Source organism: Heterodontus francisci, chromosome 3, assembly GCF_036365525.1.
Source record: "Heterodontus francisci isolate sHetFra1 chromosome 3, sHetFra1.hap1, whole genome shotgun sequence".
Lineage (NCBI taxonomy): Eukaryota > Metazoa > Chordata > Chondrichthyes > Heterodontiformes > Heterodontidae > Heterodontus > Heterodontus francisci.
In genome coordinates, this window is record NC_090373.1 from 175,586,242 (window position 1) to 175,614,168 (window position 27,927).

Sequence of the window (27,927 nt, forward strand, 5' to 3'; positions counted from 1 at the left end):
GCCGCTTTGATTTACTGCAGAGCCAACATGGTGAGCGGAAGCAGTGCCGAGAGAGGAGAAATCTGTAAAGGAGTGAGTGAAACCGAGGAATCTTACTGTGGGTAAATAGTGAAAGATTATTTCCACTGGTGGGTGACGGGAAACCAGCAAATGGAGACTGAGCCTTCTCACTGCGTAAAGGGAGCATCACATACTCTGAGAATTGACATGCAGGAGTGCTATGAATGGGGCAGCAGCATCACACAGTCATTCTCTGGAGCTGCGAGGGGCACTCCTTATCCTCCATGTTCTATAGAAGGGGAAGTAATAAAAACCTTTCTCTCATTTCTTTAACAATTTCAAATGATCCCTTTAAATTATAGAATTAAATTCTGTAATAACCAATAAGGGACAGAAATAGGAGTGATGCCCTCAAATATATAAATCAAATCTCATTAGATGTAACTTTTGAAGAGCCCAAAAGATCAAGTATAATGAAGTCAGCGAAATTCAGTGTGTGAGATATACAGGGGGAATAGATATGAGCAACTACAAAGAGTAGCAAACAAAGACAGTGAGAAGGAAATAGAAAGAATTAGGGACATGAGGCAGAGACACAGCTACGAGAAGAGAGTGAGTTTTATTCATGAGTCACTTCACTGTAGCCCGATCATATTTTGTTTGAGTGGTGAATACTTGTGGCTTCAAGGAGAACTGGACTAGAACTAAAAAGCTTGGCAGTATAAGGGAGCTGGATTCACACACACGATAAAGCAACAGGATCGCTCAAGGTTTATAAATGGATTTTTGAGAATTCAGCTGGCTGACACTCGGGTCAGGATCTCTTCCAAGGGAATTCCAAATGCCATCGATATTGATTTATGCACAAAAGTGTTTTAAAGGTAATCATAATTTTGCCATTTTCCGTTCAAAGACTGATAGCGAAATTCCTTTGCGCGCAAATTAACTATTGGTAAACTGAGCTGCATCTTGGTAATTTATCCTACAGGTAATGAAACATATATAATGTTCTATGTAAGGAAATCATCAACCCATTTATAAAGAGTGGCTCTATAATTTTGTTATACATTGTGCACAGAGGAAATCTTTCCCCCTTGAGCGAAAAGCAACTTACTGCAGGTGCTAGGATTGTGAAGCAAAGCATAAAATATGCTGGAAACATTTATCAGGTCAGACAGTATGTGTGGAGAGAAGAGACTGGACGTTTTGGCTACAGATTCTTCTTGGATTTAGGTTACTATTCCAAGGAAGATCCAAACCCAAAACATCTTGTCTGTTCTCTTCTGCCATGGCTTGACCCTTGCTGCTTTATACTGTTACAGGACAGAATGCAATCGTCATAGTAGCTGGGGCTAACCTGCTGTTAAATTCAGAAGATCTGGAGCGAGCTTCCAAAGTAATTCGTTGTGCGAAGGTGGTTGTCTGTCAACTAGAAATTCGACCTACCATCACATTAGAAGCCTTGAAAATAGCCCACGAGGCTGGAGGTGGGCACTGTACTGTTTAAAGATCGAGCAATAGTGTATCAAATTATTATGATTTGATGAGGTAGATTTTCAATTTATAGATGGTTTCTATAATGGGTGTCTGTTCCTTAATGTAGTGTTAATCCCAAACAGCAAGTCAAAAATTTTCCCTGATGCATTCAGTTAGATAACTGGATTTTAATTTCTAAATTTGATCAGATTAAATTACGTTCTCAGATTAACCTGCTATAGGATATAGTGATCAAGCAGCATCCTTGGTTGCCATGACACTACCGTCAGGTTTCTGATGTTGATGTGGCATTCTGCTAGTCACTGAAAGGTAATGCTATCAGCATATTTGATCATTTGGCTTGCATTTCTTTGTTTCTGGAAGCAAGCTGTGCCTTTAAACTGCAATAGCTGTGTGTGGTTAAAATTGCTCCAGCTGTATTTTTCTCATCTAATTTTTCAACCTATGCCCTGCCATTCTCTTTAGAATCAGTGCAACATGTACATATGTAAAATAGACATCTATCAGATGAATGGAAAAAGAATGTCAATGTTTATATTTTATTCCCTTGTATCGCAGTTTCTGATGAATATCGTTGTTTGACTCCATTCTTTAGTGTTATGTTAATGTTTGATTTATTCTATTTCCTCAATATTTTTCTTAAATTGGCAGAGATTATGTACCATACTACTTTGCGAACATGTCATTGGTATGTAACCTGATGGAGTAGTTTCATCAATTCAAGAAACTATGGACAATGATATTTAGGGATTTCCATGTGCAGCTATACTGCCACTTGGGCAAAGTGTTTTGGGTATACATTAATGCACAAGTGCCAGTATAACTCTCTTTTCTTTTTGGGCCTCCTTATCTCGAGAGACAATGGATACGCGCCTGGAGGTGGTCAGTGGTTTGTGAAGCAGCGCCTGGAGTGGCTATAAAGGCCAATTCTGGAGTGACAGGCTCTTCCACAGGTGCTGCAGAGAAATTTGTTTGTTGGGGCTGTTGCACAGTTGGCTCTCCCCTTGCGCCTCTGTCTTTTTTAACTATAACTCTGGAAACTACAGTATCCACTAAATCCCTAAGATGTGGGACCTTCCCTCACTTTCCCCAGAAGGCCATCACATATCCGTATGAGATGTGGAGGATAGGTGGTGCTCATAGGTGGTGCAACTTATTGCGAAGCTGTGTTATTAAATTAGGCTAAAAGCAAAATACTGCGGATGCTGGAAATCTGAAATAAAAACAAGAAATGCTGGAAATACTCAGCAGGTTTGGCAGTATCTGTGGAGAGAGAAGCAGAGTTAACGTTTCAGGTCAGTGACACTTCTGAAGAACATTTACAGCATTGCTGTAAGTGACAACTATGTTGCTCCAGGGGAGCATTCCAGACGATGCTGTCTTTACCTGGTGTCCTCACAGAAGTCACCAGATGGAAATACAGAGCTGAAATGCTGGCTAATTGTTCCTTGCTGTGACCCAGGCCAATTGTAATGTCAATTGTAATTTAAAAAGCATGCCAAAAGGATCAGAGTCAGAGACCAGAGAGAGAGAGAAAAAACACAGCGGGAGCAGAGCTTAACAAAGCACGCCAAAAGCATCAGAGTCGGAGACCAGAGAGAGAGAAAAAACACAGCGGGAGCAGAGCTTTCAAAAGTGCGCCAAAAGGAACAGAGTCGGAGACCAGAGAGAGAGAAAACAGAGGTGGCGGCAGCGAGAGCGAGAACAGTGGACCTGCTTGACCAACAAATATCCAAGTGTGACGTCACAGGAGAGCTGGTAAGTGATTGGGTATTTCTTCCGTGTCTCTTTTTTGTTTAGGCCAAATGATTTAAATCAGGAGATATTGCAGGTTAAGACTACACTTAAATAAATCATTTTTTTTTTTAAATACTGAGATCCAAATTACTTAATTAAATAGATTAGAGATGGCTGGGCAGGCGATGTGTTCAAGCTGTAGTGGGAGCTGGTGGACACCGGTGGGATCCACGGTGACCACATCAGCAAGCGTTGGCTGCTCGAGTACCTTCGGCTCAGAGTCGAGGAGCGGGAGTCCAAGCTGCAGACACTGCGACACATCAGGAAGGGGGAGAGTTACCTGGACACTGTTTCAGGAGACAGTCTCACCCCTTAGATTAATTACATCAAATTTAGACCATGGTCAGGGACAGGAGGGTGTGACTGCGAGTGAGGCAGATATGGGGATCCAGAATTTAGCTTTGGAGGAGCCTCAATCAATGCCCTTATCCAATAGGTACGAGGTTCTTGCTCCCAGTGTGGACGAGGGCACAGACTGCAGGGAGGATAAGCGAACTGACGATAGCATCGTGGTTCAGAGCACCATTGAAGTTGGGGGAGAAAAGAGAAATGTAGTAGTAATAGGGGATAGCATGGATAGGGGAATAGATACTGTTCTGTGCAGCAAAGATAGAGAGTCCCGAAGGCTGTGTTGCCTATCTGGTGCCAAGGTTAAGGACATCTCTTCGGGACTAGAGAGAAACTTGGAGTGGGAGGGAAGGATCCAGTTGTTGTGGTCCACATAGGTACCAACGACATTGGTAGGACTAGGAAAGAGGTTCTGCTGAGGGACTATGAGCAGCTCAGGGCTAAATTAAAAAGCAGAACCACAAAGGTAATAATTTCCCAATTGCTACCTGAGCCACGTGCAAATTGGCATAGGGTAAATAAGATTAGAGAGGTAAATGTGTGGCTCAAAGATTGGTGTGGGAGAAATGGGTTCTGATTCATGGGACACTGGCACCAGTACTGGGGAAAGAGAGAGCTGTTCCGTTGGGATGGGCTTCACTTGAGCCATGCTGGGTCCAGTGCCCTGGCGGTTCGTATAACTAGGGTTGTAGATAAGTCTTTAAATTAAATAGTTGGGGGAGGATTCAATTGAGGGAAAGTTTAAAAAGTCGAAAAGTAATGAGAGCAGAGGTGCAGGTTAGTGAAGGGGCATAAATTAATCAGAGTGTGACAGGAGGGAAAGAGAATACAAGCATAACAGTACAGCAGAAATTAGAACGAGAGTAGGTAAAAATGGTGAAAAGTCATAGCTTAAGGCTCTTTATCTGAATGTGCACAGCATTTGTAACAAGATAGATGAGCTGACGGCACAAATAGAAATAAATGAATATGATTTGATAGCTATCACAGAGACGTGGTTGCAGGATGACCAGGACTGGAAACCCAATGTTCAAGGATATTCGACGTTCCGGAAGAATAGGCAGAAAGGAAAAGGACATGGGGTAGCTTTGTTAATAAAGGAAGGGATCAGTGCAGTTGTGAGTAATGATATAGGTGTAATGGATCATGATGTAGAATCAGTTTGGGTGGAAATAAGGAATAGGAAGGGAAAGAAATTACGGGTGGGAGTGGTCTATAGGCCCCCAAGGAGTTGCCTCTCTGTAAGACAAAGTATTGATCAGGAAATAATAGAGGCGTGTAAGAAGGGCACTACAATTATCATGGGTGATTTTAATCTGCATATAGACTAGACAAATCAAATTGGCAAGGGTAACATGGAAGACAAATTTGTAGAGTGCATCAGGGATTGTTTCTTAGAACAATACATTGCAGAACCTACCAGGGAACAGGCTATTTTAGATTTGGTAATGTATAATGAGGTAGGATGAATAAGAGATCTCGTAGTTAAGGATTCTCTAGGGGGAAGCGATCAGCTCGTGGTAGAATTTTCAAATTCAGTTTGAGGGTGAGCAACTCTGGTCTCAAACCAGTGTCTTCATCTTAAACAAGGGCAATTACAGAGGTATGAAGAAAGAGCTGTCTAAAGTGGGCTGGGAAAATAGACTAAAGGGAAAATCAGTAGATGAGCAGTGGCAAACTATTGAGCAGATATTTTATAACACACAGCAAACATTTATTCCGGTCAAAAAGACTCGAGAACAGTGAACCACCCGTGGATAACAAAGGGAGTTAAGGAGAGTATCAAACCAAAAACAAAGGTGTGCAAAGCGGCAAAAACTAGTGGTAGGCCAGAGGATTGGGATTTTTTTAGAAACCAGCAGCAGATGACTAAAAAACTAAGAAAGAGGGAGAAAATTGATTATGAGAGTAAATTGGCAAGAAATATAAAAACAAAAAGTAAGCTTCTACAGGTATATAAAAGGGAAGAAAGTAGCTAAAATAAATGTGGGACCCTTAGAGGATGAGACTGGGGAATTAATAACGGAACAGGGAAATGGCAGATAATTTAAAGCAATATTTTGCTTCGGTCTTTATGGTGGAGGACACCATAAACATCCCAACAATAATAGATGAGCAAGGTGTAAATGACAGGGAGGAACTTGTAACAATCTCTATCACGAGGGAAAAGGTGCTTGATGAGCTGATGGGACGAAAGGCAGACAAGTCGCCAGGACCTGATGGCCTGCATCCAAGGGTTTAAAACAAGTGGCTGCAGCGATAGTGGAGGCATTGGTCATAATATACCAAAAATGTGACGCCCCTGTTCAAGAAAGGAGGGGCACAGAATGCAGGAAACTATAGACCAGTTAGCTTAACACCTGTCACTGGGAAAATGCAAGTGTCCATTATTAAGGAAGAAATAGCAGGACATTTAGAAAAACATAATGCAATCAAATAGAGTCAACATGGTTTTATGAAAGGGAAATCATGTTTGACAAATTTGTTACAGTTCTTTGAGGATATAACAAGCAGAGTGGATAAAGGGGAACCAGTAGATGTAGTGTATTTGGATTTTCAGAAGGCTTTCGATAAGGTGCCACATAAAAGGTTATTGCACAAAATAAGGTAGGGTATTGGGGGTAATGTATTAGCATGGATTGAGGATTAGCTGACACACAGAAGGCAGAGATTCCGGATTATGGGTCTTTTTCAGGTTGGAAAGCTGTAACTAGTGGGGTGCCACAAGGATCGGTCCTAGGGCCTCGACTATTTGCTGTCTATATTAATGACTTGGAGGAAGGGACAGAGTGTAGTGTATCCAAATTTGCTGGTGATACAAAGATAGGTGGGAAGGCATGTTGTGATGAGGACACAAAGAATCTGCAAAGTGATATAGATAGGTTAAGTGCGTGGACAAAAACTTGGCAGATAGTGTTCAATGTGTTCCTACTTTGGTAGGAAGAATAAAAAGGCAGATTATTATTTAGATGGAGAAAGACTACAAAATACTGCAGTACAGAGGGATCTGGGTGTTCTTGTACATGAAACACAAAAAGTTAGCATGCAGGTGCAGCAAGTAATTAGTAAGGCAAATGAAATTTTGGTCTTTATTGCTAGGAGGTTAGAGTTTAAAAATAGGGAAGTCTTGTTACAACTGCACAGGATGTTGGTGAGGCCACACCTGGAGTAATGCGTACAGTTTTGGTCCCCGTATTAAAGAAAGGATATACTAGCATTGGGGGTAGTTCAGAAAAGGTTCACGAGGCTGATTCCTGGGATGAAGGGGTTGACTTATCGAGAACGGCTAAACAGATTAGGCCTTTATTCATTGGAGTTTCGAAGAATGAGAGGTGATCCTACTGAAACATATAAGATTCTAAGGTGGCTTGACGGTGTAGATGTTGAGAATATGTTTCCACTGGTGGGGGAATCTCAAACAAGGGAACATAGTTACAGAATAAGGGGTCGCACATTTAAAATTGAGATGCGAAGGAATTTCTTCGCTCAGAGGGTGGTGAATCACTGGAATTCTCTACCTTAGAGAGTTGTGGAGGCTAAGTCACTAAATGTATTTAAGGAGGAGGTAGATAGATTTTTGAAATCTCAGGGAATTGAAGGTTATGCGGTGCAGGCCCGAAAGAGGAGTTGAGGCCTGGGACAGATCAGCCATGATCTTATTGAATGGTGGGCAGGCCTGAGGGGCTGAATGGCCTACTCCTGCTAATAGAGTCATACAGTGTAGAAACAGGCCCTTCGGCCCACCACATCCATGCCAACCATGATGCCTATCTATACTAATCCCACCTGCCAGCATTAATTCCATATCCCTCTATGCCTTGCTCATTCAAGTACTTGTCCGGATGTCTCCGGAGGCATTCAAAGGGGAGATTCAAGGGGTTCAGAGTAAACATGTTCCCACAAAGAAAAAGGGTGAGACGGCCAAATCTAGAGCCCTGTGGATGTCAAGGAGCCTACAGGGCAAGATAGGCAGAAATGGAATGCTTATGTCCAACACAGAGAACTCAATACTATAGAAAGCCGAAAGGAGTATAGAAAGTGGAGGGTTGAACTCAAAAAGGAAATTAAGAAAGCAAAGAGAGGGCATGAAAGAAAATTGGCAAGCAAAATCAAGGTGAACCCAGAGATGTTTTATCAATGCATTAGGAGTAAGAGGATAATTAAGGAGAGAATAGGGCCCATAAAAGACCAAAAAGAGAACCTATGTGTAGGAGCAGAAGATATTGGTATGGTTCTTCATGAATACTTTTTGTCTGCCTTCACAAAAGAGGGGGATGATGCAGATATTGTAGTTAAGGAGGAAGAGTGTGAAGTATTGGAAGTGATGAACATAGGGAGAGAGGAAGTATTAATGGGATTAACATCCTTGAAAGTTGATAAATCACCAGGGCCAGATGAAATGTATCCTAGGCTGTTAAAAGAAGCAAGAGAGGAAATAGCTGAGGGTCTGACCATCATTTTCCAGTCCTCACTGGATGCAGGTGTGGTGCCGGAGGATTGGAGAATTGCTAATGTTGTACCTCTGTTTAAAAAGGGATCAAAGGATGGATCGAATAATTACTGGCCAGTCTGTCTAACCTCAGTAGTGGGTAAATTATTGGAATCTATTCTGAGAGACAATGAACTGTCACACAGAAAGGCACAGATTAATCAAGGATTGTCAGCATGGATTTGTTAAGGGAAGATACTGTTTGACCAACTTGATTGAATTATTTGAAGAGGTAACAAGGAAGATAGATGAGGGTCGTGCAGTTGATGTGGTCTACATGGATTTTAACAAGGCTTTTGACAAGGTCCCACATGGCAGACTGGTTTAAAAAAAAGATCCCTTGGGATCCAGGGAAATGCAGCAAGGTGGATACAAAATTGGCTCAGTGGCAGGAAGCAAAGGGTAATTGTTGACTGGTGTTTTAGAGACTGGAAGGCTGATTCCAGTGGCATTCCACAGGGCTCAGTACTGGGTCCCCTGCTTTTTGTGGTATATATTAACGATTTGGACGTAAATGTAGGGGGCATGATCAAGAAGTTTGCGGACGACACAAAGATTGGCCATGTAGTAGATAGAGAGGAGGATAGCTGTAGCTGCATGAAGATGTTGATGGTCTGGTCAGATGGGCGGCAAATGGAATTTAACCCGGAGAAGTGTGAGGTGATGCATTTGGGGAGGTCAAACAAGGCAAAGGAATACACTAATAATGGCAAAATACTGAGAAGTGTAGAGGAAGTGAGGGATCTTGGAGTGAATGTCCACAGATCCCTGAAGGTAGCAGGACAGGTCGATAAAGTGGTTATGAAGGCATATGGAATCCTTTCCTTTATTAGCCGAGGTATGGAATACAAAAGCAGGGAGGTTATGCTGGAACTGTGTAAATCGTTGGTTAGGCCACAACTTGTGTACTGTATGCAGTTCTGGTCACCTCATTACAGAAAGGATGTAATTGCACTGGAGAGGGTACAGAGGAGATTTAAGAGGATGTTGTCAGAACTGGAAAAATTCAGCTATGAGGAAAGATTGGATAGGCTGGTGGTGTTCTCCTTGGAACAGAGAAGGCTGAGGGGAGATCTGATTGAAATATGCAAAATTTGAGGGGCCTGTATAGAGTGGAGGTGAAGGGTCTATTCACCTTAGCAGAGAGGTCAGTGACGAGGGGCATAGATTTAACGTGATTGGTAGAAAAACTAGAGGGGAGATGAGGGAAAACGTTTTCACCCAGAGGGTGGTGACGATCTGGAACTCGCTATCTGAAAGGGTAGTTGAGGCAGAAACCCTCAACTCGTTCAAAAGGAGTCTGGATATGCACCTCAAGTGCCGTAAGCTACAGGGCTACGGACCAAATGCTGGAAGATGGGATGAGAATAGGTGGATCGTTTTTCAGCCAGACAGACATTATGGGCCAAGTGGCCTCTTTCTGTGCCTTAAATATTGTATGATTCTGTATTGCAACATGACCAAAAGCTTGGTTAACAATGTTGTTTTTAAGGAGGGTCTTAAAGGGGGAGACAGATGTAGAGAGCAGACAGGTTTATAAAGAGAATTACATACGGCTGGGACGTGCAAGAATTGCTGCAGCATGGAGATCTCTGAGGGTTCGAGAGCTGGTGGAGGTTATTCTGCATCTCAGCTTTTGCTTGTAGAACGGACAGATTGTGGTGGAGCAATAAGGTTTGATGTCTGTCACAATTGCATCATATGCTTCGTGTGGAATCACTTTGCTTGAAAGAAATTTGAGAACGATCACTTTAGCAGAACTTAGTACTTGAAAGACTGTACTGTATGTTTACTGTAAAATTTACTAGGTTGCAGGCTGCTAGAAAGATAGTTAATGGTATTCTGAGGATAGTGCAGAAAATAAAAACAAAGCTAACCAGTGATGGTCTACTCAAATTAGGGAATATTGTGTGTATGAACTGAAGTGTACTGGATCATTTAATTTTTGGCAAGACCATTGTGCTGAATTACCTGGTATGTCGAAAGATTGAAACTCCAGTGATTGAGCAACGCACATGTACTGGCTTGCTGAATCAGTGAGAGGCTAAATAATTAAAGCCTTGTCGATCAATTATCCTAACCTAGTTTTGCAAGCTAGCATGGGAAAGCCATTTCTCAATCTATAATTTGGTCACTGAAGGGAAAGGAGATTTTAAGGGAGTACATTTTGCTCCCACATGTTAGGTAACAAAATTGCATCGTCAGCAAATATTTCTGCAATTTCTTTTTTCAACATCAGTTTAATTGACAAACACGAAACCCTCGTTAAGGTTTTCCATCCTTCCTAATCTGCTCTCGTAACTTTAATTGTAGCAAGTAACTTCATTGCAAACAGTAAGAAGTGCAGTTTTACACTGGGCCCAGAGATGCTTGATCCTTGGGCCTGGAACTCCCAAAAGGCCCTCAGGCAGGACTGTAGTCACAATTGTAGATGTTTGCAATGGAGGAGTTGTTCTGGGACACACAGGATCGATCTGCATATTTGGCATCATTTAAGCAGTCTGCTAAGGAGAAATAATACTCAGAGGTGCCCAGGTCAATGATAAAACCAATGCTTCAAAACAACCGTTAAATCATACCTTCTAAATGTATCATTTATTATTTCTATAAAAAGGAAGATTGAATAGAAATTACTTCTATACTTTCCTTTTGATGATTTTGTGTTTTTAAATTTTTTTTATATCTGTTCATAAACAAGCTGCATGTTCCTTTTGAGTGAATTGTGTTATTCTATTTGGAATTAAGTTGGGTTGAAGCCTGTTCTACATGGCAGTAAGATCATGGTGGTCTTTTGATTTCATAAACCACAAATGCAAACCTAAAGCAATATATAAGATTGCCAGTATGATAATCGTGTTACAGCCCATATTTCCTCCCCTCCTCCATTGCAGTGCAATTTTGTTTTGTATTTGAGTGGTTGTGTTGCATACAGTCTGTTATTATTTTGCCATGATGGCCTTCTCAAACAGCAGTTGTTAACATGACTGCAAGAAAAGAAAGTGCAACCGCAGTTGAGACACAAGTCACCTGCTGGCTCAAATTGCATGATGAGGGCCAGTGGGTGTTTCAGAATTCTAAACTCTTGTCTGTAGGCGTGTGTGACAGAGAGCCTTATTGTCAACAGAAATGGTTGCCTTGCAAATGGCAAAGCACAGCACAGGAACAGGCCATTCGGCCCTCCAAGCCTGCGCCGATCTTGATGCCTGCCTAAACTAACACCTTCTGCACTTCCGGGGCCCATATCCCTCTATTCCCTTCCTATTCATGTATTTGTCAAGATGTCTCTTAAATGTCGCTATCGTATCTGCTTCTACCACCTCCCCTGGCAGCAAGTTCCAGGCACTTACCACCCTCTGTGTAAAAAAAAACTTGCCTTGCACATCCCCTCTAAACTTTGCCCCTCGCACCTTAAACCTATGTCCCCTAGTAACTGACTCTTCCACCCTGGGAAAAAGCGTCTGACTATCCACTCTGTCCATGCCGCTCATAACTTTGTAAACCTCTATCATGTCGCCCTTCCACCTCCGTCGTTCCAGTGAAAACAATCCGAATTTTTCCAACCTCTCCTCATAGTCTGGTCTGATTAGTAAATATGCGGATGACACAAAGTTTGGTGGAGTTGCGGATAGTGATGAGGATTGTCAGAGGACACAGCAAGATATAGATCGGTTGGAGACTTGGGCGGAGAAATGGCAGATGGAGTTTAATCGGAACAAATGTGAGGTAATGCATTTTGGAAGATCTAATGCAGGTGGGAAATATACAGTAAATGGCAGAACCCTTCGGAGTATTGACAGGCAGAGAGATCTGGGCGTACAGGTCCACAGGTCACTGAAAGTGGCAACGCAGGTGGATAAGGTAGTCAAGAAGGCGTACGGCATGCTTGCCTTCATCGGTCAGGGCATAGAGTATAAAAATTGGCAAGTCATGCTCCAGCTGTACAGAACAATTCTGGTCGCCACACTACCAGAAGGACGTGGAGGCTTTGGAGAGGGTACAGAAGAGGTTTACCAGGATGTTGCCTGGTCTGGAGGGCATTAGCTATGAGGAGAGGTTGGATAAACTCGGATTGTTTTCACTGGAACGACGGAGGTGGAGGGCTGACGATAGAAGTTTACAAAGTTATGAGCGGCATGGACAGAGTGGATAGTCAGAAGCTTTTTCCCAGGGTGGAAGAGTCAGTTACCAGGGGACATAGGTTTAAGGTGAGAGGGGCAAAGTTTAGAGGGGATGTGCGAGGCAAGTTCTTTACACAGAGGGTGGTGTGTGCCTGGAACTTGCTGCCGGGGGAGGTGGTGGAAGGAGGTACGATAGCGACGTTTAAGAGGCATCTTGACAAATACATGAATAGGATGGGAATAGAGGAATACGGTCCCCGGAAGTGCAGAAGGTTTTAGTTTTGGCAGGCATCAAGATTGGCGCAGCCTTGGAGGGCCGAATGGCCTGTTCCTGTGCTGTACTGTTCTTTGTTTTTTGCTAATGTTCTATCTAGACTGGAAAGGATATTAGTTTGGACATTTTTCACTGAAAGAATAACATCATCCACAGACAGCAGTCTAAGTGGCTCAGAATTTAAGATGATCTATGTATATATTTTTAAAATATCATGTTGGTTTTCAGGTGACAGTCAACAGCTTGAGCTTCGCACTTGTTTATTATCTTATCTGAACCCCTCCCTGGAGGTATTTTCTTATAATTTCTCTCAACCATTATTCTCAAATCGTTTACTACCTTTTAATGCCCTTTTTCTTTTTATGAAACAAATCTTTCAGCAAAAACCATCTTCAATCCTGCGCCGGCTGTTGCTGATCTTGATCCTGAGTTCTACAAAGAGACAGATGTCTTCTGTTGCAACGAGACTGAGGTACTGCAGAGCTATGTCATAGTTTGCACGAGATGATGCACTGAGTTAGCTGTCTTTTTGGCCCTGGACCTAGCTTCAAAAGCACCCAGTTTAATGAGATTTAGCTTGTTCTCTGCCAGTTATACGGCTCCGCAGTGGAGAGCTGATCAAAATTTCACTGTACAAATTGGCACTTTAATAATCCACAAGACTGGTGTCAGAAATGGAAATGTCACCTCTTCTAAGATTGGGGTTTGAGGCATATTTTTGGAGAATTGGGGAAGAATTTGTCTTATCTGCTCAAACATGACCTGATCTGAGAGCACACAGAGTGTATCAAGCTATTTGATTCAATGGCCCTCTGCCACCTCCCCCAATTTGTCAGGAGTCAAATATTGTCTGGTTCTAAGCCTTTGCTTGTGTTTAGTACCAACATCATCAATCAAGATGGATAAGAACATTGGTCCCTTCTCATTTTTATGTGAATTAGCCAGAATTCCAAAGGGAAAGTTCTGTTTCTTGTTAAAAGACCAGAAATGGCAGCTGTCCATGGGATGGCTTTTTATTGGTACCAGACAGGTGCTCTTGGGAAAGAGGCATTCTCCAGCTACATTAGGAAGGGACCAAAGGGCTTCATTCAAATGAAATGGTATTGAATGTTTTATTTTCCAATCATAGCACGTTTATATCAAAGCTTGTATATTTGATTACGCAGGCTATTTCTTTCGTCTAATACAAAGGAAAAACTGCAAGTGCTGAAAATCTGAAAGTGAAACAGAAAATGCTGAGTGTACACAGCAAACCTGAAAAGACAGGTTATGACATTTCTGATATGTTTCCTTCATCAGACCCTGACCGACTGAGGTCGAAATTGATATAGATTGTCCTGTCTTTCAGGTGTAATCCAAGCGGAAAACATACCAATTTAGCAGCAAGTCAGTGCACACTCAAGCTGCACAGGCGTTGGTCCTGCTGCTAAATTTGTGCAGACCTTTTTATTTTAAGTGGCCTGGGGGATGCCTAAATCCAGTATTAGGCCCCTTAAATTTGTAAATCCGAGTCCTCTGTCCTGTTGAAGGGCCCCATTGAGAAAATAGTTAGCGATGAGTGGGGCACCAGGCCTACTCCTTTCAGGATTCTTCAGCGGAGTCAGGAGGAGTAAGAGTACTCCTGCGACTCCATAGAAATTGCAATTGCCTACCCCACCTCCCACAACTTACCTGGTAGCTTCTTGGGCCTCTCAGTTCGGATGCACAGACCAAAAACTCATTTTTAGGCCACTGTGTTTTTCCAGCATTTTCTGTTTCTGTGTTGTGTAGATTATTGAAATGGATGGAAGATAGATGTATACAGAATTGTTTTTAATCATGAACTTCTAACGGGCAATCAGTTTTATTCAAGTCATGGTTTTTCTTTGCACATAGCTTTTTCTGTAACTCAGCAGCTGCATTGCTCTCACTGTTGTACATCAATGATAAATGACTCTTTCATACTTTGGTAATGAATATTGTGCAACAAAATTCCTAATCCTTGCCTACAGCATAATGCTGACAACTGTGAAAACAGCAGGATGTATTTCTACATGCCATGAAATGGAAGCATACCTGTAAGACTGTGTGGCTTCTGCTTGATTGCTTGTACATGGTGTGATATAGTAAAGGAAGTATTTTATTACTGGGATTATTTATTGAGCAGCAAATGCAAATGCCTGACCACCATCAACAAGAACTCCTAGATACACGTATATACCTGAGCCAAGCCTGGTTTTTAAGTGTCCAAGACCATTTCCTCTTTGCTCCCATGATATGGATTGCTTCGCCAAGAGTAACAGTTGCGACAGAATCACCACCCATGTGTAAAATGTGCCTCCAATTATATTGTTTTTGATGCTCAACACATGCTACCGGCTGCCAATGTCCCCTAGCCACAATATTGGTTTCTGGATTTCTGCACACATTTGTGTCAAATTTATTTTTTACACGTTTGACTAAATTAATTTAAATAGGCTGTGGTTCAACAGTTTATCATTGTCTATTTAAATATTTCAGCTGTTGGCATGAAGCTTTTCTGCGATCCATCCAAGGGTGCATTTCCTTGTTGATTGAAAAGAAAGTTTTTTTTTACTGGTTTCCTATCTTTCACTACGCCATATATTTTTATATATATATATATATTATATAAAAAATGTGTGTGTTATATATATTCTGAATGATGTATGAATTCTCAGTTTGCACGTGTTTGGGGGTTTTCAAACAGTGCTGGGAAATTTTGTAAACTTTTTCTGCTTATATTAGGGGGGAAAAATGGAGGAAGCTGATCCTTGCCTATCTGATACCTAAATAATTGTGTTAATGTGCGGCGAGGACCAGAGTCTGTTCATAAGGATCTCCACTTCCTGAGGATTCTGGGTGGGGGACAGTTCTCTTGAGGACTTGTTCTCTAGTTCTATCCTCTGGGAACTAAACTACATAGGGAAAAATAGTCTGGAGTTGATTGAAATCCTGATTCAAGCCCAGAATGTCTCTGCAAAGAAGTTCACTATTTGCTTTTATTGAAAAAATGACTGTGCTCCTTGGGGCTATAGGAAAAAAAAGGGAACGCCTTTACTCTCTCCCATCTGGTCAATTCCCTGGTAAAGCCTCTATTTTTGATTCCTCAAGCCCAAGGGATGCAGACTTTAACATGTCTGGCACACAACTGCTTAAGCCATTCATCACTAGATCTGGCTGGACTACATCAAGTGCTTTTGGGCCACACTGTCCTCTGCCAAAACTATTGATGACTCCAGAATCATCCTGAAGAGCAAAGATGAACCTGGCTTCTTTTCTGCACTACTAACTGTCTCCTTACAACCCTTCTCCCCTGCCCCCTCTGTCCTCAGCAACAAGTGCGAGGAATTCATGGACTTCTTTGGCACTAGGTTTGAGACAATACATTAAGCTGCTTCCCTTTGCCAACTGAGCCAAAATCTCCACCTCGGTTCCCTCCCTGCCATAGCCCTGAACCCACATCTTTCTCCCATTTCTCTCCTATCTCCTCTCATGCCCTCTCTGAGCTCATGTTATCCATGGAACCCACCTTGACTCCATTCAGAGGTTCCTGCACTATTTCTGTTTTATCACACTGTTTTTCCAATATCCAGTCTTTTCCTCCAGTTAGACATGAAGAAAAATGAAGCCATCACTTTCAGCTCCGACACCAATTCCATCCCTCTCCTCACTCATTGTCTCAGGCTGAAGCAGACTGTTCACAATCTCGACATCCTGTTTGACTCCAAGGTGAACTCTAATGTCCCTCCATCACAAAGACCATCTACTTCCACCTCTAACATTGCTCACTCTTACGCCAGCCTCAGCCCATTTGCAGCTGAAAGCTTCATCCTTGTATGGTCACCTTCAAACTCAACTATTCTAATGGTCTCCTGTCCAATCAATCCTCCACCCTCCGTAACCAGGTAAGTCCTGCTTGCCCATCAATCACCCTGTCCTTGCTCACCTCCATTGGCTCCCTGTTCCCTTAGACCAAATTTAAAGTTCTTATCCTTGTGTTTAAATTCATTGTGGCCTTTCCCTTCCCTATCTCTGTAACTTTCTCAAGGACAATTAGGAATGGACAACAAATGCTGGCTTTGCCAGCGACGCCCACATCACATGGACAAATAAAAAAACCTCTTCAGCCCCATGGCAGCACCCCCGCCACCATCCCCCAACATAATCTGAGAAGTTTGTTGTGTTAGGAGCATTGTAATTGGGGAAAATATATGATTATATAGATCAGAATAGTATGCCTTGGCCAAAAATTTAAATGAGTTAAATGGGAGTAGGTGAGTTTTTTTCATGCATTCTTTCTGAATCTACTGTGCCACATTTGGAGTTAAATAGTTTTATGCTTCCATCTACAGAAGACTAAATTCGAACTACCAGAGGTCATTGCTTCAAAACCATGCTCCGTTATGTCCTGTCACCTATCATAACACTGAAATTAATCTTGCGTTTTGTCAATTGGACCTCCCTATTGCTCCCTGCATTGAGATTAGTGAACTCAAAACAGTTTGAGAAAGAAATCTGAAACCACCTTGTTTGTATTGCTCAGTCACACACTGGCTTAAAGCTACTGTACTAATAGGTATACATTGACACAAATTTTATAAGATCAGTTAGTTCTGCAATTGCACACATTTTATGAGTCTACATTTCCATACATAATTTACTGAGTTACTCACACTTCCTGAAAGCACAGCATCTGCAGGAAGAATGTATTGCTTTATCCAAGTTTTTGGTACAGGAAGCAATGCATGTGAGGGGTCTAGGCAGTTTATTTGGTCCTGATGATTAGCTAGGCTTGAGGATGGTGGGGAGAAGCTGCATACCAGTGATCCCCCATCAAAATTCATGACTGGGAAGTGAACTCAGGGCTTGCCACTCAGTCCTCCTACGCAGCCTATAATTTGCACATATTGACATGATGGGGTTCTAAGACAACACACATGAGAAAGGAGTCACTAATCAAAGCCCATTCCTTCATGAAGGCCAGATTTTATCCTTCGACCAGCTAGCTGACAAATTTCAGATCTGAAGCTTGGATCGCATGTCTTACCTGGCTGAGTCTACAGTGAAATTTTGACCAAAGTGTCCGGAAAAGCTTTTTGTTGGCATTATGGGTTTGGTGATTGAGCTGAGGAAGAACAGCAGTCCCCAGACCTACAGATGCAGGGAGAAGACACAGAAGGAGAACAACTCACCTGAGGCTTTCACCCACTAGAATGAGCTTGAACTTCATACCTTCAGTGATGAGCGATATGGGAAGAGGCTCCACTTTTCCAGGAGGCCATCATGGAGCTGCATCCCTTGCCAGAGCGCCAATGGCAGCCCAATACCAGGCTATACCCATCCTTGCCTGTGGCTCTGAAGGTGAATAGGGCCCTGATTTTTTTTATATCATGGAATCACTGTAGACTGCAGCAGGTGACATTAGGAACATTGGTCAATCTTCTGTGCTTGCCTGCATCAGGAAAATTATGGATGTTCTCTTTGTCAGAGCCAACAACTTCATCTCCTTCTCTCTGGAGGTTATGAAGTAGAAACACTTCACCAGGAGTGGAGGCTTCGCTTTCCTTCAGGGCATCATCAACTACAACAGAAGACCCTACAGTATACATGAGTACGAAGGTCTTCCACTTGATGAACATGCAACTAATGTGAGATGACACCCCAGAAGTTTGGAACTCTCTTTTGCAAACAGCAAGGTGCTAGATCCATTGTTAACTTTAAAATTGAGATTGTTAGATTTTTGTTAACCAGAGGTATTAAGGGATATGGGACATTTGGGTGCAGCTCAGCCATGATCTCGTTGCACGGTGGAACAGATTCAAGGGGCTAAATGGCCTACTCCTGTTCCTCTGTTCCTATGATAGTGCATCATGCAGGTCTGCTAGGTGTGCTGATAATTGTCATGATTCATTCATCTTCTGTCAGTCCTCAATCCATCAGATCAGAGCCTGGCTACTTGCAGTTATGGCTCATGACATCTGTGTGAAACTAAGATGAGATACACTCAAAGCCATTCCTCCATCAGAGTCCCGATAGAGCAAACTGTTGGCATCCTGAAGCATGTAATAGGTCTGAGGTGTCCTGAAATATAGTCCCCATTGAGTCTCTAGAATAGCCATTATGTAGTGTGTGTTCACAACCTTAACCTGCAAAGGCATTAACCCATTGATCTACCTCTGGAGGAAGATGTGGAGGCAGAGGCACATGAACAACAGGAAGACACAGAGGATGCCTAGGAAGAGCAAGATCTGCCATTCCTCTGCCTGTAAAAGCTCTTCAACAGGGGATCGGGAGGAGTGATACAGAAGGTTGTGCCCTCTAATAGATAGGGTGAGTGTGTTTCGGCCGAATTTTGCTTCCTTGCCTTTTTTTAATATGTTTCTGTGAAGCAGCTGATCTGCTATTGACCGTTCACCAGTGTCTCATGATCAGGTGACTGGTTGTAGCGACAATGGCTTCTGGTGCTAGATCCGATTAGTTGAAGTGAAATCTATGGCATTACAGCACTACAGAAGGTAGTTGCTGATTTACATGGGCAAAAGTATGGATAGTGGAGACTTAGTGAGATTAGTGGTGCAGTGGGTTAGCACAATCATCAGTAAAAACTGATTAGGACTGATTTTAAAGTTAATTTAGGGGAAATCAATAAAAGATGAAGGTAAAAAAACCTTACATAGGAACATAGGACTTAGGAGCAAGAGTAGGCCATTCAGCCCTTCAAGCCTGCTCCACCATTCGATAAGATCATGGCTGATCTGGTTACCAGAGAACCATAGAAAATTACGGCACAGAGGAGGCCATTTAGCCTGTTGTGTCCCTGCTGTTCTCAACTCTACTTTCCTGTCTGCCCCACATAATCCTTAACTCCCTTGAGTCTTGTAGTGAAAACTAAATCATACACATACTAGGTATGTAGCATTGAAAGAAATGATTTCTATTGTCGGACTGACTCATTAATTTGGATTTTATTATCTGTTGAGATCTGTTTGTGGTCAGATGGTAAAGATATGATTTCATATATTGAATATGCTGTGGGTTCAAAAAAGCCATCTGGATATATCCTCTTTTGTCAAACATAGTTTCTTCCTACTTAATGGAGTGTCAAGATATTTTTCCCAAGTCTAATAGTTGTCTTAACCTTTTGAAAACTAAAACAGCATTTCAGTACTAAAATAAGCCCTACCTTTCTTTCTTTTGGAGATGTACCTGCTCTCCTCATAGCAGCACAGCTGAAATCAAGAGCTCAGAATGTAGGAACCATTCTCTGAACTCTGTATTTTGATTTGTTTTTACTTTGCAGCACCACTCCCAAATTTACATCCGAGCTTAAAACTGTTGGGTCCCAAAGGCTTTCAAAGACTTCCAAAGTACTTCACTAGCTGAGAGGCTCGGGATGTCCTGAGGTTGTGAAAGGCATTATCTATTTTATATATCTATATTTTATATATATATATGCAGCTTCTTCTGGAGTTACAGGAGTTGGGAGAATACAGCATGTCTAAAAATCTTCAGCTACATAGGGAAAAAAATTTTGCAAATGCTGTAAATGTGCAAAATGTAGTCAGCCCAACAGCATCTGGGGGATCAAGTTAGATTAACGTTTCAGGTCTAGACCCTTTATCAGAAGTAGATCTGCATTCGAGATGTAAACCTGTCTTTTTCACTTTTCAGATCCTGATAGACCTGATTATTGCCAATATTTTTTCCATTTATTTCTGAAAAACTTGATTTGTTTCTTCACAGAGGGATTAAAACCTTACTATCTGGCAAAAAATGTCCAGGAAGGAAATGAGACTTTTTAAAAAATGCAGCAAGTTGTTATGATCTGGAATGCAATGTCGGGAAGCAGATTCAGTCGTAACTTTCAAAAGGGAATTGGATATTATTACGACCAGGTGAGAAAAGGGTCTAGGGGTCCCTCTCAGCCTTCACCTGGTCTTACCGTAACAGGGTTTAATTTTAAACACACCGTGTTTTTAGCTCCCCCTTGGTGAATTCTTGCTCACCGCTTTCCAATTATAAGGCAAAGAAACCCACACAAACAGGTTTTCTTAGGTTTAAAGAAAAAAGGTTGAAATTTATTAAACTTAAACTCTAATTCGGTTAGTGCTTACGGATACGCGACACACCCACGCTAGCATGCATACGCGATACATACATGCGGATAGAGTCAGAAAAGAGCAGAAGAAAAATAACGTGGAAAAGTTTGAGGCAATCTCTGAAGAGGGTTTTTGTTACTGTTCTTCGAGCTCACTGTAGAGTCCTTGGTTGTAGGTAGATCTTGTTTTTCGTTGGGCCGCGGTATTCTTCTTAAATCTTGTTCACTGTGGGGGTTCATGTGTCTTCAGTGGATTTGGAGTTCCGTGAGAAAGTGATGGGAGCAGCCAGGAGAGGTCTTTTCAGTCCAGGAGCAAACAGACGCTCTCCGTTCACACTCTGTGGCTAGTTCAGAAAACCCTGGACCAGCCAGTTATTCATGTCACCAGCTGGTTTAACCAGTTTGTGGATTGTATCACCTTAGCAGTCTCTGGAATGCTCCTCTTACGCACAATACCTGGCAATTAAAGTCCATTTTAGGATAAGTGGATAAGGGATGTCCTCCAGCCAAGTCTGGCAGCCCTTGTAACAAGCCTTCTCTTCTTCCCAGCAACAATTTGAAATTTAATGTCCATATGGTGAAATTAATATGCCTCATCTTGGCAGGTGGGGGCCCAGCATGACAGATTTATACCCAAGAAGGAAAAAGTTGCAGGGCTGGGGGAGAGAGTAGGGGGAGTGGGACTAATGTATAGCTCTTTCAAAGAGTGGCACAGACATGATCGGCCAAATGTCCTCCTCCTGTGCTATATGATTCTATGATGTTGCGTACAGGCAACCCTTAAAGTGAGTGTTAAATTTTTGCATTTCTTTTATGTTTTTCCCTGTAGATATTTTTAGCTTCTACACTGATAAAGGAGCCCTCACTCCCTACATCTTCTGGAGTGTTTTCACTTGCATTGATATCTAGAAAAGATATTGCAGCGTGCCCCAGATAATGAACAGAACCTTTTTTTTTATTACTTCTGCTACTGAATCTGTCCTACATCTTTTATGTCTGTAAGATTCAACAGAACAAAACTAATATTAAACAGAACAAGTGGCTACATATTGGAAGCAGATATGCCAGGTCCTGGAATAAAAACAAAAAATGCTGGAAATACTCAGCAGGTCTGGCAGCATCTGTGGAGAGCGAAGCAGAGTTAACATTTCAGGTCAGTGACCTTTCATCAGAAATGGCCAGGTCCTGGCCTGTGCCAGAAGTTCCTGTAAAGCTTTGTAAGGGAAGAAGCCTACACCAGCCCCATGACAGTCTAGTGACATTGCAGGGCAATGACCCAGTAGACAGAGAGGTCTCCAGTATACACTTTAGCCTGACAGTTCCAGGTCAGAAAGATTCCAATTAACCAAGATTAAGAACAACTTGCATTTTAGAGCATCTTTACATGTCCCATTGAGCTTCACAGGAGCATTATCAAACATGATTTGACACCAAGCTACATAAAGAGATATTAGGATAGGAAGCAAAAAGCTTTGTCAAAGAGGTAAGTTTTAAGGAGCATCTTTAAGGAGGAGGGAGTGATGAAGAGGTTTAGGGAGGAAATTCCAGAGCAAAGGACTTAGGCAGCCTAGGGCAAGGCCGCCAATGGTGGCACGATTAAAATTGGGGATGCCTAAGAGGCCAGAATTGAAAGAGCAGAGAAATCCTGAAGAATTTTGAGCTGGAGGAAGTTGCAAAGAGGAGGAGTGAAGTCATTGAAGGATTTGAATACAAGGATGAGAATTATAAGATTGAGAAATTGCCAGACCAGCAGCCATTATAGATCAGCGAGCACAAGGGTAGTGGGTGAACGGGACTTAGGATATGGACAGCAAAGTTTTGGTTGAGCTGAAGTTTAAAGAGGGTAGTGGGAGACCTACTAGAAGAGCATTGGAAAAGGCAAGTCTGGAGAAAACAAAGGCATGGATAGGAGTTACGGTAGCAGAGGGGCTGAGGCAGGGGTGGAGACATGGGGTTGTTACAGAGGTGGAAGTAGGAGGACTTGGTGATTGAGAGGACACAGGGTCAGAAGCTCAGCTCGGTCAGATAGTAGGTAGGTTGCAAACAGTCTGGTTCACCATTAGACAATGACAGGGTGGGGCAATGGAGTCAGTGGTGAACAAATAACATCAGCCATTTACTACACTTAAACTTGTCCACAGACTTTCTATGGACTTTTGCACTGGAATTGCAATTAGAAATCCATTTCAGTATAGCACCCTCTAGAGAGCATCTGGGACCTTTGAACAGGGTAAGAAACTGTGTATCTCCTTAACCAATAGGATTGAAGAATTCTAAGTGAGGCGTGCAGAGTTTGAACTGGGGAGTGTAAGATAGAATATTAAATTCAATGCCAAATCATGTACAGAAAGCAAAATAGGGAAAGAAAGTTGAGATTATGCAAGAGTGATAAAGGGAGAGAAAGAAAAAGTAATTTTTTTTTAAAATCTCAAGCAATAATTAAAATCTGAAGGAATGAAACTTCACATTTTTAATTTTCCATTCCGAAAAGGTTGTTTTTCAGTAATTAAGACTTATCATGCCTTTAAAAATTTGCTTGCAGTGAAATGGACAAGCCCTAACTTTTCTGGCGAGTTTAGTGGGTGCATGTTATGTATGGCAACTTCATGCCAGTCCATGTGTTATAATGCCGAGTTTCTTGATAAGATACTATTATAATGCAGTATCTGTAGGAGTAAAGCAATTTGGACAGCAATTCCCTGAGTTTCAAGTCACCAAAAGTTACTGTCTGATTTACTCTTTTATAGCCTCACCTTTACTTTTACTGCAAAATTCAGGCCAATAGCTTTGGTTCTCCCAATATTTTATTAGAGGAAATTTTTACACATCCATGATTGAATGTTGGGATAAGCAGTATGACAAATCAGAAGTATTGGAGAGATTGAGGGAAATGGTGGTGAGGTAGAGTTGAGTTCATCAGTGTAAATGAAGAATCTAAAATTGTGAAAATTGATGCCCCATCCTAATAAATCTCATAACAGGATTATTGTTTATACCTAAAATTTCTTTCTTAATATACTTTAGCCTCTCTTTTTAGATCTATCTGTATTATCCAGTAACCCCAGCCAAAAGTGTTTCTGGCCCTTTTTTTTTGTTTTCCATAAAAATAAGTTTCTTCATGGGCTATGGATAGGGATCTCAATCTTGGGCATCTACCAACTGTTTCCTGACCTGGTCACCTACCAATGATTTTTTTTTCTCTTTCCCTTGCAGAGCAGCCAGGTTTCCATTTGGCGATCTCTCTTCCCCCATTACAGTGGCATCACTGAGCTTAGAATTTGGCAGGTTGTGCATTATGAACTGGTATTCAACTACTCCATGATGTTCCACTGCGCTGCCTCATGACTTTGTAACAAGAAAGCCTTGCATTTATATAGGGCCTTTCACGATCTCAAGACCTCAGGGCTTTACAGCCAATTAAGTACTTTTGGTGTGTAGTTACTGTTGTAATTTCAGTAACATGGCAGCCAATTTGCACACAGTAAAGTCCTACAAACAGCAATATGATAACCAGATAATATTTTTCAATAATGTTGGTTAGGGGATAAATATTGGCCAGGACACTGGGAAGAACTCCCTTGCTCTTTTTGAAATAGTGCGATAGATTTTTTTACATTCATTAAGAAGGCAGACGGGGCCTTTGTTGAACGACTGATCAGAAAGATGGCACTTCTGGCAGTGCAGCACTCCCTAAGTACTGCATTGGAGTGTGAGCCTAGATTTGTCAGTGCACTGTTAGCCAAGATTTAATGATGTCCCTGAAAAAAATAATTTACTGTTGAAGATTAGTTATTTTAAATAAATCCTTCAGCTTTTGAACCCACAACCTTCTGACTCAGAGGTGGGAGTGATACAAACTGAGCCATGGCTGACACCTAAATCCTGTCTTAGTGTTTTTTATTAACACTCAGTAGCCACATAAACAGTAGTTTACAATTTTTTCTGTGTGTGAACCTCTGTTACTATTGATAAACTCCTGAGGGCTCCAGTCCTAACTTCCAAAATAACATCAATGCAATATATTTCAAAAGCTGCAAAGGATTTATTTAAATAACTAACCTTGAACAGTAAATCAGTGTTTTTCAGGGTATTATTAAATATTCTTTATATTTACTAAAATTAACTGTTTAGGGGCAGAGAGAAGGAAGCCTACCAAAAGTTGGTGCCTACAATTGTGCACCCAATCAGTTGAACGTCTGAGCCAGGCCATTAAAGTGCTAAAATCCGAATGGCACTGGTGCAAGCAAGTGGGACAGGAATACACAATTAAAAGTTTATTTATTGAAATAAACTTATACAAGCTCAATAAGCATTCATGTGATTCAGGGAACATGATTAATGTTCTCAAAACTTTACTTGTTGGACTGTAGTGTTTTTGTTGGATTCCTTTGATGTAACAATGTCTGCTGGTACATCAGAAAAGATGTACTATGATGTAACTAGGAGGATGTAACCATGATTGATACTTTAACTTGAAACATGGCTCAAGCAACATGTAGTATGGAATAACAATGGTGCTTTTTCTTTCTCAGCAGTTAAGTTGTATTGCACACATTATAGACTGAAGTCATGTCTGCAATTACCTGTAATACATATGGCCAGTGATGAAGTCATGTCTGCACTTGTATTTTAAACTGCCTGTTTCAAAAGGTGAGGCATTTTTAAGCTCTGCTGCTAACAAGTCAAGCCAGATAACCAAAAACGTAACAGTGAAAAGTCCAGACTGCTAAGCATACAGTGTGTGTGATTTATTTCTATTTCGCTGAGTATACTGGACAAACACCATTGCAAATTTTAACTAATTTAGTCTGTATCTGCTGCTTCATGCACTCACTAGTACATTAGGGAATAAGAACATTAAAGAAAGTACTTGCATTTTTAGTGCTTTTAACATCCTCAGGATGTCCCAGAGCATTTCTTATCCAATTAATTAATTTTGAAGTGTAGTTTCTGTGTTATGTAGGCAAACACAGTACCAAATGTGTGCAGGCCAGTTCACACAAACAACAATGAGATAAATGTTAATCTCTTCTTAGGGGTTTTATCTGAGGGAGAAATGGTGGCTGGAAAAACTACATGGTCATCTTTAAATGGTACCTTGAAGCTTTTATCTCTACCTTAATAGATAGACGCGGTCACATTTTAACTCCTCGTGTAACATCAGAACATAAGAAATAGGAGCAGGAGTAGACCATTCGGCCCATCAAACCTGCCCCACCATTCAATAAGATCATGGCTGATCTGCCCCAGACCTCAACTCGTCTTTTGTGCCAGCTCCTCATAGCCCTCAACTCCCCGATATTTCAAAAATCTATCTACCTCCTCTTTAAATACTTTCAATGATCGAGCCTCCACAACTGTCTGGAGTAGAGAATTCCAGACATTCACTACCTTTTGAGAGAAGAAATTCCTTTGCATCTCAGTTTTAAATGCGTGTCCCCTAGTTTGAGATTCCCCCACTAGTGGGAACATCTTCTCAACATCTACCCTGTCAAGCCCCCTCAGAACCTTATGTTTCAATAAGATCACCCCTCATTCTTCTAAACTCTAATGAATAAAAGCCGAACCTCTTTACCCGTTCTTGATAAGTCAACACCTCCATCCCAGGAATTAGCCTAGTGAATCTCTTTTGAACTGCCTCCAATGCAAGTATATCCTTTCTTAAATACAGGGACCAAAACTGTGCACAGTACTCCAGGTGCAGCCTCACCAACACCCTGTACAGTTGTAACAAGACTTCCCTATTTTAATACTCTAACCCCCTAGCAATAAAGGCCAAAATTCCTTTTGCCTTCTTAATTACTTGCTGCACCTGCATGCTAACTTTTTTTGTTTCATGCACAAGAATACCCAGATCCCTCTGTGCTGCACTGTTTTGGAGTCTCTCTCCATTTAAATAATAGTCTGCCTTTTGATTCTTCCTACCAAAGTGCATGACCTCACACTTTCCTACATTAAACTCCATCAGCCAAGTTTTTGCCCACTCACTCAACCTATCTATATCCCCTTGCAGATTCTTTATGTCCTCATCACAACATGCCCTCCTGCCTATTTTTGTATCATCAGCAAATTTGGATATATTACACTCTGCCCCCTCCTCCAAATCATTAATATAGATAGTAAATAATTGAGGCCCTAGGACTGATCCTTGTGGCACTCCACTAGTTACGTCTCTCCAACCTGAAAATGACACATTAATCCTGACTCTGTCTTCTGTGAGTTAACCAATCCTCAATCCATGCTAATACATTACCCCCAATATCGTGAGCTCCTATCTTGTGCAATAATCTTTTATGTGGCACTTTATCGAATGCCTTCTGGAAATCTAAATACACTACATCTACTTGTTCCCCTTTATCAACTCTGCTTGTTATGTCCTCAAAGAACTCTCGCAAATTTGTCAAACATGATTTCCCTTTCACAAAAGCATGTTGACTCTGATTGCGTTAAGCTTTTCTAAATGTCCTGCTATTTCTTCCTTAATAATGGACTCTAGCATTTTCCTAATGACCGATGTTAGGCTGACTGGCCTATAGTTTCCTTCTTTTTGTCTCCCTCCCTTCTTGAACAGGGGCATCACATTAGAGGTTTTCCAATCCGCTGGGACACTCCCGGAATCCAGTGAGTTCTGGAATATTTTGACCAATGCCTCCACTGTAAAAGACGGCATCTCCAACAATACTCCCTCAATATTGCAGCTTAGATTTTGTGATCAATTAAGATGATGCTCAGTTAAACAGGTTTTTATAGTATTGGTTGAGAGAGTAAAATTGACCAGGATTTTGTATTCCCTGTTCTCCAACTAGTAATGTAGATTATTTTATATCCACCCGAACTGGCAGATGGTGCTTCGATTTAACACTTCAGTACTATACTGAAGTGTTTGCTCAGATTACGTGCTCAGGTTCTGGAATGGAGCTTGAACCCACAATCTTCTGACTCAGACAAAGCTACTAAACAACTAAACTGACACAGGAGAAGGAATTGAACAGGAAAAGAGTAATTTGCTCATCAAGTTCAACCACTGCACAGACCGTGTACAAGCCACCCCATTGTAAGTTGTAACCCTCCCAATTGCTAGATTTAGTTGCAGAGGGAAAGAAAATCCATTTTTTACATCTCCGGCATTCGGCGCCTTATACAAGCAAGAAATGAAACGTTGCGCTCCATTGAATATTTCATTAGATTTTCTGTTCTGCACCCCCACCCCATAATCTTATGCACTCTAATTCCAAACAAGATGCTTATGTATTTTAGTAAATTATTACTTTTGCTGAGAATCATTTTTCACACATTAATTCCAATG

At 41.5% G+C, this 27,927-nt stretch overlaps 1 protein-coding gene across 4 annotated transcripts in view; it reads left to right on the top strand.

Moving 5' to 3' along the window:
- The window catches only part of rbks (ribokinase), a 190,051-nt gene that overhangs the window by 71,553 nt on the left and 90,571 nt on the right, over positions 1–27,927 (top strand). For all 4 annotated transcript variants that reach the window (XM_068027735.1, XM_068027740.1, XM_068027742.1 and 1 more), the window contains 2 exons: positions 1,323–1,487; positions 12,904–12,995. In XM_068027735.1, the coding sequence (XP_067883836.1) occupies positions 1,323–1,487; positions 12,904–12,995 (257 nt within the window). The remainder of the gene's footprint in view (positions 1–1,322; positions 1,488–12,903; positions 12,996–27,927) is intronic.